Source organism: Cottoperca gobio, chromosome 8 (genome assembly GCF_900634415.1).
Source record: "Cottoperca gobio chromosome 8, fCotGob3.1, whole genome shotgun sequence".
Classification (NCBI taxonomy): domain Eukaryota; kingdom Metazoa; phylum Chordata; class Actinopteri; order Perciformes; family Bovichtidae; genus Cottoperca; species Cottoperca gobio.
The window spans coordinates 11,909,239-11,925,905 of NC_041362.1; the positions used below are offsets into that span (position 1 = coordinate 11,909,239).

The following is a 16,667-nucleotide window of genomic DNA, read 5'->3' on the forward strand; positions in this document are numbered from 1 at the left end:
CTTGGAGGTCCCACGGATCCCACGGATGATACTTTGGGAGGTGCTGCGGGAATATGGGGTGGGGGGTCACTTCTGAGGGCCATCCAATCCCTGTATGCCCAAAGCGAGAGTTGTGTCCGGATACTTGGCAGTAAGTCGGACTCGTTCCCAGTGGATGTTAGCCAATCCTGTTTGTGATTTTCATGGCCAGGATATCGAGGCGTAGTCGTGGAGGAGAGGGGTTCGGTGGCCTGAGGATCTCATCGCTGCTCTTTGCAGATGATGTGGTCCTGATGGCATCATCGGTCTGTGACCTTCAGCAGTCACTGGATCGGTTCGCAGCCGAGTGTGAAGCGGTTGGGATGAGGATCAGCACCTCGAAATCTGAGGCCATTGCTCTCAGCAGGAAACCAGTGGATTGCCTACTCCGGGTAGGGAATGAGCCCTTACCCCAAGTGTAGGAGTTCAAAATTACTGTTATTTAAAATATGTTTATGATTTAAAAAAAATATTTTAACATTACAAGAGACATATATCAATAGAATAATACCAAAGAGAGTAAATAAAAACCCTATTTTAAATGTTATATTTGACATGCAAGTTGGTCAGCAAGAAGCTGGGACAAGAGAAAAATGCTATTTTAGGGGTGTTTGAGAGCTATTTGATATTTTAAATAATATTTTGAAAGAACTTTTTCTGCAACTTTATATACATTTTGTCTCAAGACAAGTATATTTAACAGAACAAGTGCATGGTTTAGCTTTTTGGGCATGGATTATTAGATTTTTTATATGTGAGACATGAAATGTCCTCCAATTCTGAAATGACCCACGTGTGAATTTCTACTTTACATGTACATGATTTTGTTTTGTTTGGCTGTGTGTATAATTGTTTGAGAACATGTTTCCTAAAAAGAACATTGGAATATTAAAGCGCTATTCAATTTCCCGGGAGATCGTACCTGTTGGCGGACACAATTACATAATTAAAGCGGCTTAGATGGTGTCATTATATGACAGCCATTAAATTGTGAAATCTTTGCTTCATAATGATGATAAACATATATATTGCCACTTTAAATTCTGCTTTGTTTGCACCAACATGGCAAATGACACTACTGAAGGAAAAAAGCAAACCTGGGTATTCTTGGTATTCTTAATAAAACATTTTTATTACAATCATAACAATAAAAAGGAGTCTTACAGTTAAATATGATATGACGATTTGAGCGAAGGGAGACCGGAAACGGAAGTGGTGTTTAGGATGTTCTTGAAGTTCATCCAGGAGTTCGTCTTGACAACAGTTGATATTCCTGCAATAAATAAGATTTCAGTCATACTTTGGCTTATATAACTTTACGGATAGAGTTCACCATTTTGTTAAACTCAGGCGACGACTTATGACCAGCGGCTGTCATTGTGAACGGCTGGACTTAATGATTAATAACATATAGCAGTACTAGAAGCTAACGTTAACCTGCTGTCGTAGTTAACGACAGTTAGTCGTTTTTTCTGTGACGACAGTTTTTTTTATACATGTATTCAACATTCATCCATTGCAAACACAACCATCTGGCGAAACCGAAAAGGATTTCATTCACGGGTAGCGTGGGGTAGGGTAGAATTGTAACGTTACAAATTTAGCATACGCTAAGCTAACCTAAAGAGCTAACATTTGTCAAGTTTCATTGTCACAATAGTTTAGGTCTTATGTATTAAAACGCGTACAGCCGACAATACAAAAATAGAGGTAACGTTAGCTTAAGGTAATGCTGGCGTACAGTATATGAGTAGTGGTCTTGTGCAGAGAGGAAAGAAGGTGATGTCTGAGGTCAGGGCTAACCTGTATGAATCGGAGGCAGGGACAAACGGTGACCAGGGTGGACCGTCTCCTGACCCGCTGAAAGCTCCCAGTATTGAAGCTTCTGGGCCTGACCTGCAGGGGTAAGGCCTTCTTTCACACTGGCTGTTGATGTTGCACAAGGATATGGGATACATAAGCAAGTCAGGTTGATCTATATATTCCTTCCAGTCTTCTGCCTGCTGGTCCCCAATTCTCATCAGAGGTTAGCCCCTCAGCTTCTGCTGAGGCCAGTGGCTTGTTGTCTTTACCATGGGAGATGGTGACCCACATTGCCTCACACCTTCCTGCTCAGTGTGTCATCACTGTGCTGCCAAAGGTTAGTTAAAGACTTTTAGGCCCATCGCTTCCATAAAATTCTTTTAAAGATGTTTTGTTGGCTAATTTGTGTTGTTCAATCCCGATATTATTCTATCACAATGTGATATATTTCTCTGTTTCTCTTTACACTCTCAAAATTGAAATAGTGTTATGAATCCTCTATAAAGTTAGTTGTTTAGGTGTTCCCTTTGTGTATTTTTCCATGACAGATAAAACACAAAAAAAGAAGTATAGTTTCACAGAATGTTTTCTTTAAAGGTGCCCTGTGGAGTTTTATAGTAAACATGCAAGCGTTATGTTAACCTTAGGCATTACTAAACATTGTGTTCATCCTTAAGGTCTAACAAATCTGTTGAGTGCATTTCCTTCATTGTAAAACATCTGCAAAGCTGTTATCCAAAATAAGTATTTTGGATCATGCATTGTTTACATTCATGTTCATTAGCAAGCAGTTTTCTTCCCAACATTTGTTGGCACATTGCTGTGTTTCTTGACTATTGCCACATGTAGATCAGTGGAAAAGTTTGAAACTATTGGCAGGAATGTGCACATGTATCCTTGAACATGCACAGAGCAAACAAACTTGTTAAATAACTGCTACATAATGCTATTAGAGGTCAGAAACGCCACAGGGAACCTTTACGGCTTCATCAGTCGAGCAGATATTGGAAATATTCCCTCTTCCTCCTCTTTTTAGGTCTGTCAAGCATTGGGCAATGTCAGTAAGGACACCACCGCTTGGCAGCTCCGGGCACACAGGCTAATAGGATCCCGACCTGGCTTTCCAGTGGGGCCAAGGGAAGACTTTGACTGGCCCTCTGCTTGCCTGGAGATGGAACAGATGATAACCTGCTGGACAGGCCAAGCTCATGTCGTGGCCAGACAGACCCAAGAGGATGAGGAGGAAAGGGAACAAGTGAGGCAGCAGCAAAGAGAAGGGGAACCAGTTGTAGAAGGACAGGAAGATGGTAGAGAGGATGAGGTAGAAGGGGTGGGAGTGGAAGCGCAGGAGGTTGCGTATGGTGTTGATGAAGGAATGGAGGTGGCAATGGACGGTGAGGAGGATGAAGTGCAGCCCATCATAGGTGGGGACCAACTGGCGAGATTAAGACAGGAGTTGGAAGAGAGACTGGATGATGATCCAGCAGCACTAATGGTAGAAGAAAGGAACCACAGGATGGTGTTTGATGCTCATGAGGGGCTAGTTGATGTTCTAAATTACCAAGAGAACTTGGCAGACCTCAGAAATCTGGATAATGGAAGACAGGTAGAGGTAGAGCAACATCAACCCCCCAGAAGTCCTAGCCCACCCCCAGCGCTGGAGTGCACCACCCTCTGTTCAGGCCACATTGCCCAGGTTAACTCAGTCCTCCTTGTGGGGGGAGAGGGGGCGGTTTGCGCCACAGGCTCCAGAGACTGGAATGTTAAACTGTGGGATCTAAAGGCCGGCTCGGGTGGCACGCTGCTACACACATTGGGAGGGCAGGGGGACTTCAGCACTCATCGAGGCTGGGTCTGGTGCCTGGCATCTCAGGGACCTCTGTTGGCCTCAGGGGGCTTCGACAGCACAGTGAGGCTGTGGGACCTACAGGCAGGTGGTGCAGAGAGGGGCCTGATCAGAGCTGGGGCCGCTGTCCTCTGCTTGTCCTGTCAGACGGATGTATTGCTGGCTGGTACATTTGACAAGAGGGTCAGCATGTATGACACAAGAGGTGAGAGGGTTGAGCATGTAACTTGCATTTAAATGTAGCGGCAGAATGTGCATAAAGTGCAATCATTAGTTTTAGAAATGTGATGATAGAGCTGTCACATCATTCTCACATCAACATTCTTACATTTATTTTTAATAGCAGTTACATATCAAATTAATTATTATTAAGTGCAAATCATGTAGTTTCTGAGGTAATTTATGACATCATTTTGTCTACAGCTGCTGAACCTCTGGTGAAAAGCCTCCGTCTCCATGGTAACGCTGTGATGTGCCTAGCTGCAGATGACAAGTACATCATCTCTGGGAGTAAAGACTGCACTCTGGCTGTCTATGACCGGAGGGCATGCAAGGGCTTGAAGAAACTTCGGGTAGACGCAAACGCACAGACACACGTGTGGTTTCTTAATGGAACACTTCACCCACAAAATGACCGTTTGTATATCAATTACTCACCCCTTGTTACCTTGAATTCTTGAATTCTCATACCCATGGCTCCGTGAAGAATCCAAAATCAGAGAAAAGTCTCATTTATCGAGTCGTATGCTCACAACTTCATATACTACTACGCTAAAAGTATTTAAAATACTTCCGTACAAACAGTCTCACACAGGCATACTACTCGTCCGTCCAAAGTGTTTTAAATGGTGAGCTTTTAGTGAAAATGCATGTGTGGGAAGTAGTGAGCATACCGACTAAACGTGGCCCCCATTTACTTCAATGAATCAAGACCGATTCTGTTGTTGGATTCTAAGTTCACCGTGAAGTAATGAGAGAAAAGGTTTTCTTCAAGAACTCAAGGTAACACAAGGTGAGTAATTGATCTCCAAAAGGTCATTTTGTGGATAAAGTATTCCTTTAAGTTTGCACCTGTAAACCAAGACTAACTCAAACCAACCCCCCCCCCCCCTTTTTTTTTTTTTCTAGCTCAGCTCTTACCTGCTGTCCATGAGCTACAGTGGCTGTGAAGTATGGGCAGGAGACAACAGTGGCATGCTGCACTCCTTTTCCATGCAGACAGGGACTGTAAAACCCTTGTCCCAGTTTGATGTGGGACACACAGCACTGGTCACCGGCATCCACAAGTCCCCTGGAAGCCTCTACACCTGTTCATCTGATCGCACTGTTAAGGTAGGATGAGGATTTTGTAATTGACTGGAAGTCATTGTAAATGAGGGTCGCCCCTCGATGATATAAATAAAGGTTGGTTGGATGAATGAATGGATTTCTTGTCTGTATTGCAGGTACATATCCCTTGTGCTCCTCCAAGGACATTATGCACTATGCGCCACCAAGCTGGAGTCAATGGGGTTAGTAGTGAAACATGTTTACCTCTGAAAATGATATTGTAACTTCAATTATATAAAGATCATTTTTATTTATTTAATAAGGCCTGTAACGTAAGAGCAAATTAAGTATAAAAAACGATTTTCCAAAAAGCAAAAATCGAAATAGTAAAAAAGTTACCTTTAGCACAAAATCATATTGAATACAGTATGAGCTGTCTGTCTAGTTTCTCTCTGTCAATTACATCCAGGCTCATTCTCATCCCTGAAATGTTTTTCCTCCCTATGTCTTTACTCTCTCACCCTTACTCCGCCTGTCTGTCTTCAACTGTCAGCTGAGTGTGCAGGCTGGAGTCCTCGCTGTAGCCTCAGGGGATGTGTGTGTGGAAGTCTGGAGGCCCAGAAAATAAAGGAGCAAGACCTGCAAACTGTGTGCGAAGCCTACAAAACACCATGTTGGTCTTTTAGCATTTTGGAGTACACAACACTATCAAAGAAAGCAAGCTGGCTGGCTGGTTGGATATATCAAGACTTAGTAGTAACGTAAGAAATGAACATGAAATGTTATGTATGTTTCTACAAACAAAAACTCTCTCAGGCTCTCAGGAAAGTGTGTCATAAACCATTTTGGGCCAATACTCAAAACATTCAAGGACATGGCGTTTGAAGAAGTTCTTCTATGAAATTGTACCAAAAGCATTAGTTGCTTGTCATGTACAGTAAAATACTTGTATCCAAAACCTCTGTGACACACCGATTGTATTTGTAAAACTGTTTATTTGAACACATTTCTCAGTGCTAATCAGAGAGAGAGAGAGAGAGAGAGAGAGAGAGAGAGAGAGAGAGAGAGAGAGAGAGAGAGAGAGAGAGAGAGAGAGAGAGAGAGAGATTTTTTTGATTGCACAATACTAGTTATATATATATATAATACTATACTATTATAATACTATTGACTGAATTATTGGCTGGATGTGTTTTCTGCCCTTTGGGAAGTTCTGATGTAACAGCTTTGTGCTGAATGAACAAAGCAGCTACTACAATTTCAAATTGTTTAATTGAGTCCTGAGTCAAGTTACCCATATAATTCCTTACCATTTGAAGGTTGAGGTCAAACCTTTTAAGGGATACATAAATTAAATATGTTATGTAAAGAAGCAACAATAAATAAAGTCTTTAAGTGAAAAAAACTGAAACTATTTACAATTTGCAAAACATTATCTGCACTTTTCACATTTCCTACACACCTATGCCCAGTGCTGTCTTTAATTTAGGCTTAAAATGAGATGTAATTGTTATCTCAGTGGCAGCAGATTATTCACGATACTAGAAGGTTTATCTTGAACACATCTGACAGTAGAAAATCTGTGGTTGCACGCCGTATGCCAGTCAGTTCTGTGGCGCTCATCTCTACTTAGAAGTGTTAAAGCAGCACACAGGTCTTCTTATCTTTGAAAGGATTGGACGAGGCAGCGATGCCGGTGAGCAGAGGGTCACTGCGCCGGTGATCCTGACAGTACCGGACCAAGTCTGCTGCTGTCAGGGAGATCTGCTGAGATAAAGGTGAACAGGGTGGAATTTCGCAGGATTTCAGGCATTGTAGTACTAAAATAATCATGTCAAAAGTATTCGACATTGTTAATAATAGCAACGTGGCGGTACAAAAAAGTACACTTAATTTAAGTATAAGTATCCTTAAATGCGCATTTGATAAATGTATTAAAATTACTTGACTACTATTTTGAGACACCATTAAGATGAACTTAAATATACCACAGTACATCTTTTTCTTTCTTTATTTTCTTTCTTTTTTACCAATACTGTACTTTTTAAAAATGTACTTTTAAAATATAAAACAACTATTAATACACTTAAAATATACATGAAATATATTTATAATGCAATCAATATGTGTGGATAATGCATTTAATATATCATTTATTAGAATGGCAAGTTCCCCCAAAATATAATGGAAATACACTTATAGTTGGATTAAAGTGTATTTTTTTTAGAAGTACTGATTAGTTCAGAAAAGTTAAGTTAACTTAAGTGCATCTTAAAGGGTTACTAATGTTATATGATTGGCATAATAAGTACATTGTTAATACACCAGAAATAGCCCACTTTTAATTCATAATCATGAGTACATTAAGTATACTTAGATTAAGTCTTTAGTGTACTTTTTTTTCAACATAGTTAAGATGAAGCTAGCATGCATGTAGTTATTATCAGATTCTTACATACCTTTATTCTCTCCATGCTTGCCTCCACCCGAAGTTGATCCACCAGTTTTTGTGCATGAATAACGCTGCTGCTGCTGCTGCTGCTGCTGCATGTCTTTCCTGACATTGCGTCAGTATAAAGACTCAGCAAAAATATTGCTATCTGGACTCAATATCCTTCTTAAAAACCAAAAGGAGCAGCAGGAAAGTGATTTAGAGCAGTATTTTACCTAAATCCAAACAGGTTGTGCAGGCGTCAGAGAAGCTCCTGACTTTCCTTTCTCACCTGTACTGTACCCCCTTTTTATTCACTGTTGGGGGCCGTTCAAAGGCTCTGTGATATAAAAGGTCATGCAGCACAGTGTTGGAAATGTCACAAACATCACACATCACTTCACAGCCACCACTGATGAAACGATTATTGGTTTAGGCATTATTCTATGCTTCAGCTATGCTTGCTGCCTTTAAGCTACAATATGTGTTTGCTGTGTTTTTTTTGTTAAACGAAAAGAAAAGGTGCAGCTGACTGTAAATGCAATGCAATAGAAATGTGGGCTTTTTGAAGTGTATTCTTATAGTTCAATTTGTTATGGAATTTACTGGAAATATTGTAATGCAGTTGCAGTTTCTAGTTACGTTGTGAGTGATATTTTAATTGCAAATCACATAATATTCTTGTAAAATGTTATGCAATGCTAAAGTTAAAAGAGCTTGCTGTACATATAATCATTTAATCCACCTTTGTCCAGTTTATGTAGCTTACAAGGTGCAGGTTAGGGCATCAGCATCACACTGTTATGTACAATAATGTACATGTATAAGCTGTGACAGAAACCAGATCACAATGAGTAATTGTATATTCGATACATTTTACATTATACGGATTACAATAAACTTTATCTAAGTAATACTGGATAACTTTATGTACATTTCTATTTTTAATGGAGTAATTAACTCTTAAATACAAAGTATTGTATGGCCTACTTATTCAGACCATCCCTAAGTTTAATTATTAAAAATAACTGAATAAGGTCAATAAAATAAATAGAAAATAAAACTGTAGCGTATAATCATAAAATAATGTATGTACTGCATATACTATAGCAGAGACGGCCACATACAGAAAAATATACGGGCTGGGCCATTCATACTTTTGAGGTATATTGCCTAAAAAAAAAAATCAACGTGGAAGGAATGATGAGGGAAATGTTATCAACTTTAATTGACTGAATTTATTTAAAAAATGGGCTTATTAACATGAATACTTTGTAATATATGTTTTAACTCTCCTATAATGGGAACAGCGGTGCACTCAGTGGGAGCAGTGATGCTGCACTTTGGACTGAAGGATGCTGCAGGTCAGGAGTAAGTTTGGTGTTTGAGATACGAAGGACATCACAGAGATGCTGTCGCTCATTTTGGTTCTCTATCTGCTTTTGTTCAGAGTTAACAGAAAATGTTTGTTCACATATTTGAGTGGGGAAGTGCGCAACATTGAAGTTGCGTAGTTGTGTCTCAAAGAGACGGAGCTTCACACAGAATGATTTCATGCGCGCGGTAGGTTCTTGTTCAGTATTGAGATGACCAGTAAGATCAAAACTGCTGCAGCACGGAGCAGCTCTTCCGTAACGCAAAAGTTAAGACTTAGACTTTTAGAATTTGCTGCCAATTAAAAATGGACCACGGGCCGCAGTTGGCCCGCGGGCCTTAGTTGGGACACCCCTGGTTTAGAAAGAGAATAGTGCATCTTCGCGCTATAGGTTTGACTATGGTCATGTTTGTCCCTTTGCACTTTCCGTAGCAGGAGCTTGTTTGCCGCAGGCGACCCATGCGTTGTTTACATGCAATCTTTGAACGTCTTTCTTGTGTCCGATGACAGCCGATTACAACACAACCATCTTCTTTAACTGACGTCTCTTCAATAACTGGTATGTTTTTATTCATATCTTCGATTAAAGTCAGTCCATGGGACAAATCTATCTCACAGTTAGCTTGTCTGCTAGCTAGCATCATACCACATTGCCTGAATAAAGGGTCTAAATCCGTTAGTGAGGGACTTCAGTGTTTGATACTTCTGCAAAAGATTGAAGTGAAGGGATCTGAATGATTTACACATTATACACTGTACATAACTCATGAAAACAATGCAGTAAACAAATGATTTGTTTTAGGAAGGCGCTCTCCAACCAGCTTGATAAGTGTCAGACTGGTTTAACTGGATATTGATGTATTACAGTTGTGTTAAAATAAGCCAAATAAAACCAGCGCCTATACTTGACACACCCCTGAATGCCTCCTGTGAATACTCTCTGTTGATTAGTGTCATTGTCATTGCCAGAGCTCCTGCTCCTCCTACTTCAGTATGTTTTTAGAAAACCTTCAGTGATTTTGAGTATTTTAAGATCGCTTTATAATCTCCTTTTCAGTTGTTAGACACATGTTGCGAAGCAGCTGGGAAGCTCAGACACAGCTCAGTTTCCCTGTACTGGTCAGTCAGAGCAGGGCTGCTACCTGTCACCACAGAGTAAAGAAATTACATCCATTTTTACTCAATCAGGGCTCTACATGGCATCTAACCACGTCAATAACATGTTCTTTTTGTTTTTGCAGAAAAGATGACGGACCATGCCCCTTCTGTCGCCATGGAGGCCGTCCTTAAGCCCAGTTGCCCCCTCTCAGAGGACATGCAAAAGATCCGAGGCTACGACTTCAACAAGGGGGTTGATCTCCAGGCAGTGATGGATTCCTACATCACCACAGGCTTCCAGGCCAGCAGCTTGGGTTTGGCCATCCAGGAGATTAACCTCATGGTGCAGATAGTTTTGGTTTTATTTACCCAGCTTTTTCAGACAAGTGTGCCAATATTAAAACTATTTTGTAATTAAAACATTTGTAATGGAAACCATCAGCTTCTTCTGTGGATCAAGATTTACATGGCTACTGTTTCTTGTAAGAGAGATATTTATTTAGTAATAGTTAAGTAACATGCCAGTGATGTAAGCACAACAAACTATATTCCATTCTCCTCTATTGTATCAGGGTGGAGGCAGAAATCTCAGACGTACATTTAAAAATTTGGGCACATGAAACGAAAACCATCTTCATAGCTAAATAACAGAAGAGATAAATGTTTTAGTTAAATGTTTTAATTTGGGTGAGCTGACAATTTGACATTTTACAGATTTAGTAGCATAAGTATGATCATTTGTAATATTGTTGTCTCCACACTCACAGATAGAGAAGCGTCTTGAGCCAGTGGAGGAGGGTGAAACAAAAGAGCCCGATGAATACCGCAGCAGATCGGGCTGCACCATCTTCCTGGGCTACACCTCCAACCTCATCAGCTCCGGAGTCAGAGAGAGCATCCGCTACCTGGCAGAGCACAAAATGGTACACATTTATAAACTCGTCATAATTACATCTCAGGGAACATCTTAACAACTTGACAAATTCAACATGGGGACTAGTTTATCAGAATCTGTCCTGTCACTCTGTGTTAGGTGGATGTGATTGTCACCACAGCCGGAGGCATAGAGGAGGATTTCATCAAGTGTATGGCTCACACATACTTGGGGGATTTCAGCATGCCTGGCAAGGAGCTCCGGCTGAAGGGCATCAATAGGTTGGCAACTGCTGATGCAATACACCTCTCACGTTCACATCCTCAGAATGCTGCTGATCAGGGTGCCTGCCAGAAAGCTGGCATTTTACCATATGTCACCATAACATTGTGAATAGCATATGTGCTATATACTCGTAAAGATAAAGGACATGATGCAGGGGTTTTTAAGGTTACGAATCTTTAGAAGTCTTATTTTATACGTAGATCAGATTCCCTAATTTGGTTGTTTATGTCTGGTCCCTGTTAATCCCCTTCATCTCTCCCTCCGCCTCTGTCCTCGCTGGTTGTAGGATAGGGAATCTGTTGGTGCCCAATGACAACTACTGTAAGTTTGAAGACTGGCTGATGCCCATCCTGGACCAGATGCTGTTGGAGCAGAAAACAGAGGTGGGTCTCTCTTATTAGCATATTGTTTGCCTGTTGCACCCAGCAAGTTTTATGAAATAGTCTTATTTGTTAGTCGAAATTCTGCTTTTATATTAGGGCTGCCACTAATGATTACTTTCATTATCGATTAATCATTTGATCTAAAAAATGTCCATCCCGGTTTCTCAAAGTCCAAAGTGATCTAAGTGATCAAAATCTTAAAATGTCTTGTTTTGATAGATATTCAGTTTAATTTGATGTAAAACAGAAAAGCAGGAAATCTCCATAGCGTAGCTTGAAGTAGCCGGCAGCTCAAAGGCAACACAGCTTATCTTACCCACTCACCGAGACACCTCTATTTTATAATATTATCTGTATCGTGTAATATTTGCCCTATTTTTATTTTTTATTTTTTAGGGCACGAGTTGGACTCCCTCAAAAATGATCCATCGGCTTGGCAAGGAGATCAATAATACTGACTCTGTCTACTACTGGGCGTACAAGGTGAGTCCTGTTTTATAGTGGTAATGTATTACATAACGAGGGCACAAATTGCTCAAAATTCTGACAATATAGAAGATTGTCAAGCACATTTATTTGCTGCCATAGCTAAACTCATCCATTCATAAATGTTATCCATTTTATATGCATTAAGAATGAATCGTGTCGTTGGTGAACTCGTTGGCACTAGTGACATCATTGAACTAGAAAACCATTATGAATTTGTTGATTGAACTTGCTGTACTTCTGCTTTGTTACTCCTTTCATCCTGCGTCAACTGACTCGGTTTACTTTCTACGTACAGGGTATTGTAAATGTCAGTAAATGTGCTGTTTTATATTCTGTTTCAGAATAACATTCCCGTGTTCAGTCCCGCTCTGACAGACGGCTCTCTGGGAGACATGCTCTACTTCCACTCCTTTAAGAACCCTGGCTTGGTTTTGGACATAGTGGAAGGTAACGGCAACATTACTGCGAACAGAAAAGGATCACTGCAGCTGTCTTAAGTGTTACAAGTTGGTCATATCACGTATGTTGACTTTATTTCAGATATTCGCAGATTGAACGGCCAAGCGGTGTTTGCCAAAAGAACTGGAATGATCATCCTGGGAGGAGGTCTGGTCAAACATCACATATCCAATGCTAATCTTATGGTAACTAACGTCATGTGATCTTAATTTCGTACCTTCTGGCACTCGTACGTGACTTTGCATCAGCTTTTATACATAATTCTGCAAAGAAATTGAGTTGGTCTTGAGTGGTGTAAATGTACATTTACTCAAATACTGTGCAAACTGTGTACTACAGGACTGTAAGCAAGCTGATCCATGTTGTGACTTAAACAAATCTAATGCTTAAGAAAACAGTTATAGAATGAAAAACACCGCTATTTGCATGAAATCAAATGTAAAAAAACCTTTCATGCAAACAGAGCAGTGGGATGTGCATTTGCATTTATCACAGTCCCTGTAACATCCAACATCATAGCACTTCTTTTTTGTGCCAATTTGAACCACTGTCTGCTGCAAATCTGTTCAAATCTGTGTCTCCTCTGGCTCCTTCCAGAGAAATGGAGCTGACCATGCGGTGTTTGTGAACACGGGTCAGGAGTTCGATGGCTCTGACTCTGGGGCCAGACCTGATGAGGCTGTATCCTGGGGCAAAATCAGAACAGATGCCAAACCTGTGAAGGTACCGATATTTACACCGGCAGTATAGGCCTTGACCAGACCAAGGCTAATGTCAACATTATGTTCCATATGCTTTTATTTTTTGAGATAGCTCTTTACTTAGTTATTTAATATATTTCCCAGATGCTTTTTGGCAGCCCCCATAACGCACCTGAACTGTTTTCAGATGTGGATCAGTGCTCTTTGATAGTGATTGGCTGACATTCAGTGAAAAATCTTATAAAGCTCTCATCAAACACGCAGTGACTCTGAGGCAGCATCATGCCACTGTGACACATTTGAAAACCACTTCACTAAACAGATTTGATCCATAAATGTCAGTAGCTGTTCATATAACACGTTAAAATAAATAAATAGGCAGAGCATCCATGACGAATGGCATTAACCTCCATTAAGTTATAACCTACAGCTGACGTAAGTTTTCTGTGTCTTAATTCAACATTATTTTCCATTTGAATACACTTTTATTTGCGAAAAATTGTATTAGGAAATAGGTTTATAGCACATCAGAAATAGTCACCAGGTAAAGTTCGCTGGATCCTCGAAGCAGGAAAGAAAATGTGTGTTTCTGACACCTTTCGGCCACACGGTGGCAGTGTCTTCACAGCATTTGATCAAAGCACTAAAACATAAATATGAAAAGCAGGGACTTGCATCAATTTAGTGTCTTAACTGTGTAACACACTACACAACATTACAGAAACGTGGTACACTGCTCCCTTCTCTGTTCCCAGGTGTATGCAGACGCCTCTCTAGTCTTCCCTCTGATTGTGTCCCAGACCTTCGCTTTCCACGCTGACAAGCTGACTGCCGACAAGACAACAGAATAAATGTTTGGCCCCTCAAGTGCTCTGTTCGAAACAACAACAACTTTGTTCCTCTGGATCTTCCCTTGTTGGACTATTGGCAGATTTAAGTTAGATCTTATAAACATTTCTGTTGAAAATACATGATAGGCAACTTTAAGTAGCAGCATTAAATACAATGCTGCAATTGAAAACCTTGTTTAATGGGAGTCAGTGAGGGTTTTCAGATAGCTGGAGTAGTATGTGTAGCATGCTATTGCTTGTACCAAAGAGACTGTTGAGAATGCATCATGTTTTAACCGTGTGTGTGTGTGTGTGTGTGTGTGTGTGTGTGTGTGTGTGTGTGTGTGTGTGTGTGTGTGTGTTTACCCAGGGCTTGACAGTTAAAAGATTTCTTTAAAAAGGCAGTGTACGGATTTTCGTGTGTGGCGATGTTATTTAAGAGTTATGATTTATTGTATTTTAATTGTGGCATGACACACGGTCACATCACTTGTATATTACCACATTGCTTCTCAGTTTTTATCTCACTGTCAGTTTTACAGGATTAAATTTGTGCCTGTATAACTTTAAGAAATCATAATTTCATCCCACTACAAAAAGCCTTTTGTGCAGTAGGTCTGTGTGAGATGGCCACAAGTGGTCCATCATGTGACACTTAATTTCACATGACAGTGTTTGTGATCTTTGTCGTATCAAAGGACATAACAAATACATTACAGACACACAAGATATTATGATGCAAAATTATATTTAGAGTAATATATACAGTTTGCAGCTGTGTGTGTGTAAACTGCTTAAAGTGTTGCTGTTGTTCTCGTAACAGAGAGACTCAGTGTCCACTTTATTATGGAATACTTATACAATTTAATGCAATTTCAATACAACAGCTCTGGCATAAATTCTACCTTTAACAAAGTTTAAATTGTTTAAGTAAATTTAGCTATATGTTTATTATTGAGGTCATAGTTAAAAGAGTTGTTCTGGACTACATTATATTGAGAGGTGTTTTCTAATGTTTTATTTACATGAATGGTTTTATTTATTTTCTTCAACCTTTATTTAACCAGCTTAATCTCACCAATAACAGCACAGAGCTCCAAAATAATAATAGGCACACATAGTTTGTCCCTACAGACAACATATTTCTCCATAGCTTTAAACGTGTTCAGGGTTACCATGTTTTGTAGTTTAAGATCAGTCTGTAGCTTATTCAGTGCAGAACATCTAAAAGCTTTCTTTCCAATTCAGTTTGGTCTTTGGAAACAACAAATCCCAAAATGTCCAGAGAAGGAAGATTGTGACTTCCATATTTCATGTTTAAAGACATGTAAGGAGGATGAATGGCGGCATGCATATAAAGCAGAACAATTCACTTTTGAATATAATACACAATGGTGAGTAAAACAAGTGTTCAATTTAACAATGAGTTAAAAAGTAGATACCAACTAAATTTATTGACAATTTCCATAAAAGAAAAAATATGAGAAACACCTCTGAATATAATGCAGTCCTTGTGGCACATGTCTTAATGTCTGGTGAGCGCCTCCAGCCACCTTAAAGAAGTACTTCATTTGTATATACTTACCCCGTGTTACCTTGAATTCTTAAAGGAAACTAAGTTTTACTTGCATGCCTCCACAGGTGAGCAAAGAACCCAAAGTAAATGGGGGACAGCGTTTAACAACAGCAACGATATCTGTTTACAAACTCACACAACTAGTGCAGTATAATCCAAGTCTCATTTACCCAGTCGTATGCTCACTTTAATTCATCACAACTGTTTTACATTTTTTCCGCTCACGGTGGAGGCATGCGAGAGAATTGAAGGTAACCCGGGGTGAGTAATTGATATACAAATGATCATTTGGTGGTTGATGTATTCCTTTAATGCTGTACGTGAGATCCTTCCCTCCAATCACCCGAGGGGCTCATAAGAGCATCACAACTTCCGCATGTCTGGTTACAGCTTGCTCAGTATGGGACTCTTGTCTCTTTCCCGTTCTGCTTTCTTTAGCGAAATCAACCGCATGATGTAGTAACAATGATAAAGCCATTTCCCATTACAATACATCAGGCTGCTATTGTGGGAGTGGATATTTCCTCTGGCTAATCACTGCTCCCATATCCTTTACACACAGCCAGTTATATTTGCAGACTTTGGAATGGAAATATCTGTAGTTTTTGTGTCAAATGTGTATATAATATATTCACTTTTTTCCCCCCATAGAGTTGTTTATAAGTGTCAGAGTGTCTTATTTTTGGTGGGAATGGTGACCTTTTCTTTTTGGAAGCGGAGATGGAGAAGTGGAATTGGAACTGGGATAAGGTCAACTTTCCCAAAACCTCAGACACACACACACACACACACACACACACACACACACACACACACACACACACACACACACACACACTTGGGCGTTCCTATGTCGGTACAAACTGCTATTCCATTCAGTCCTTCTATCATTTCCTATTGGCGGTGGCACTGTGTGTGTGTGTGTGTGTGTGTGTGTGTGTGTGTGTGTGTGTGTGTGTGTGTGTGTTTACCCAGGGCTTGACAGTTAAACGATTTCTTTAAAAAGGCAGTGTATGGATTTTCAACCCTATAGAGATTAATGTTTGCTCTGTGCTTAATGGAAAGATTACAGAGATACTGAGAAAGCTGAAAAGAGTGAGATAGAGACTGTGTGTGTGTGTGTGTGTGTGTGTGTGTGTGTGTGGATGAGCTGTAGTCACGCTATGATAATATTGTATGGCGTCTGCACAGAGCAGACAGTGTTTGCCCCTTCCTCCTCTGTGGAACAAT

The 16,667-nt window shown here is 40.1% G+C and overlaps 3 protein-coding genes and 1 long non-coding RNA gene across 5 annotated transcripts; 2 read left to right on the top strand and 2 right to left on the bottom strand.

Annotated features, from left to right (window-relative positions):
• Nucleotides 1-1,120: 1,120 nt before the first annotated feature.
• LOC115012615 (uncharacterized) lies at nt 1,121-2,111 on the bottom strand. The gene is made up of 2 exons (XR_003832708.1): nt 1,822-2,111; nt 1,121-1,291 (listed from the first exon to the last, which is right to left on the bottom strand). It is a non-coding gene; the product is annotated as an uncharacterized LOC115012615 (long non-coding RNA).
• Nucleotides 1,239-6,328, top strand: fbxw9 (F-box and WD repeat domain containing 9). Its single transcript, XM_029438314.1, has 7 exons — nt 1,239-1,922; nt 2,011-2,158; nt 2,858-3,872; nt 4,091-4,239; nt 4,796-4,999; nt 5,113-5,178; nt 5,490-6,328. Exons 1-7 carry the CDS (start codon nt 1,765-1,767, stop codon nt 5,562-5,564), a joined length of 1,815 nt encoding a protein of 604 aa, XP_029294174.1. The 5' UTR covers nt 1,239-1,764; the 3' UTR covers nt 5,565-6,328.
• Nucleotides 6,329-6,468: 140 nt separating this feature from the next.
• LOC115012614 (guanine nucleotide-binding protein G(I)/G(S)/G(O) subunit gamma-7-like) lies at nt 6,469-8,036 on the bottom strand. 2 transcript variants are annotated; one of them, XM_029438315.1, is made up of 2 exons: nt 7,396-8,014; nt 6,469-6,700 (listed from the first exon to the last, which is right to left on the bottom strand). In XM_029438315.1, the coding sequence occupies exons 1-2, from the start codon at nt 7,498-7,500 to the stop codon at nt 6,575-6,577; spliced, it is 231 nt and encodes a 76-aa protein (XP_029294175.1). In that variant the 5' UTR covers nt 7,501-8,014; the 3' UTR covers nt 6,469-6,574. The 2 variants fall into 2 exon arrangements, 1 of the variants encoding a protein (XP_029294175.1); XR_003832707.1 differs by having other exon boundaries at nt 6,570-6,703; nt 7,396-8,036.
• Nucleotides 8,037-9,132: 1,096 nt separating this feature from the next.
• dhps (deoxyhypusine synthase) lies at nt 9,133-16,087 on the top strand. Its single transcript, XM_029438586.1, has 10 exons — nt 9,133-9,301; nt 9,984-10,183; nt 10,608-10,763; nt 10,874-10,995; nt 11,286-11,382; nt 11,779-11,865; nt 12,213-12,318; nt 12,412-12,515; nt 12,928-13,053; nt 13,787-16,087. Exons 2-10 carry the CDS (start codon nt 9,989-9,991, stop codon nt 13,880-13,882), a joined length of 1,089 nt encoding a protein of 362 aa, XP_029294446.1. The 5' UTR covers nt 9,133-9,301; nt 9,984-9,988; the 3' UTR covers nt 13,883-16,087.
• The last annotated feature ends 580 nt before the right edge of the window (nt 16,088-16,667 follow it).

Bases quoted from the DNA above. Each gene is read 5' to 3' on its own strand.
- fbxw9 (XM_029438314.1), top strand. From the start codon at position 1,765: ATGAGTAGTGGTCTTGTGCAGAGAGGAAAGAAGGTGATGTCTGAGGTC. The intron at 1,923-2,010 runs GTAAGGCCTTCT...TATTCCTTCCAG, and splicing joins TCTGGGCCTGACCTGCAGGG to TCTTCTGCCTGCTGGTCCCC. The intron at 5,000-5,112 runs GTAGGATGAGGA...TCTGTATTGCAG, and splicing joins CATCTGATCGCACTGTTAAG to GTACATATCCCTTGTGCTCC.
- LOC115012614 (XM_029438315.1), bottom strand. From the start codon at position 7,500: ATGTCAGGAAAGACATGCAGCAGCAGCAGCAGCAGCAGCAGCGTTATT. The intron at 6,701-7,395 runs GTATGTAAGAAT...TTATCTCAGCAG, and splicing joins CAAGCATGGAGAGAATAAAG to ATCTCCCTGACAGCAGCAGA.
- dhps (XM_029438586.1), top strand. From the start codon at position 9,989: ATGACGGACCATGCCCCTTCTGTCGCCATGGAGGCCGTCCTTAAGCCC. The intron at 10,184-10,607 runs GTGCAGATAGTT...CCACACTCACAG, and splicing joins TCCAGGAGATTAACCTCATG to ATAGAGAAGCGTCTTGAGCC. The intron at 11,866-12,212 runs GTGAGTCCTGTT...ATTCTGTTTCAG, and splicing joins TCTACTACTGGGCGTACAAG to AATAACATTCCCGTGTTCAG.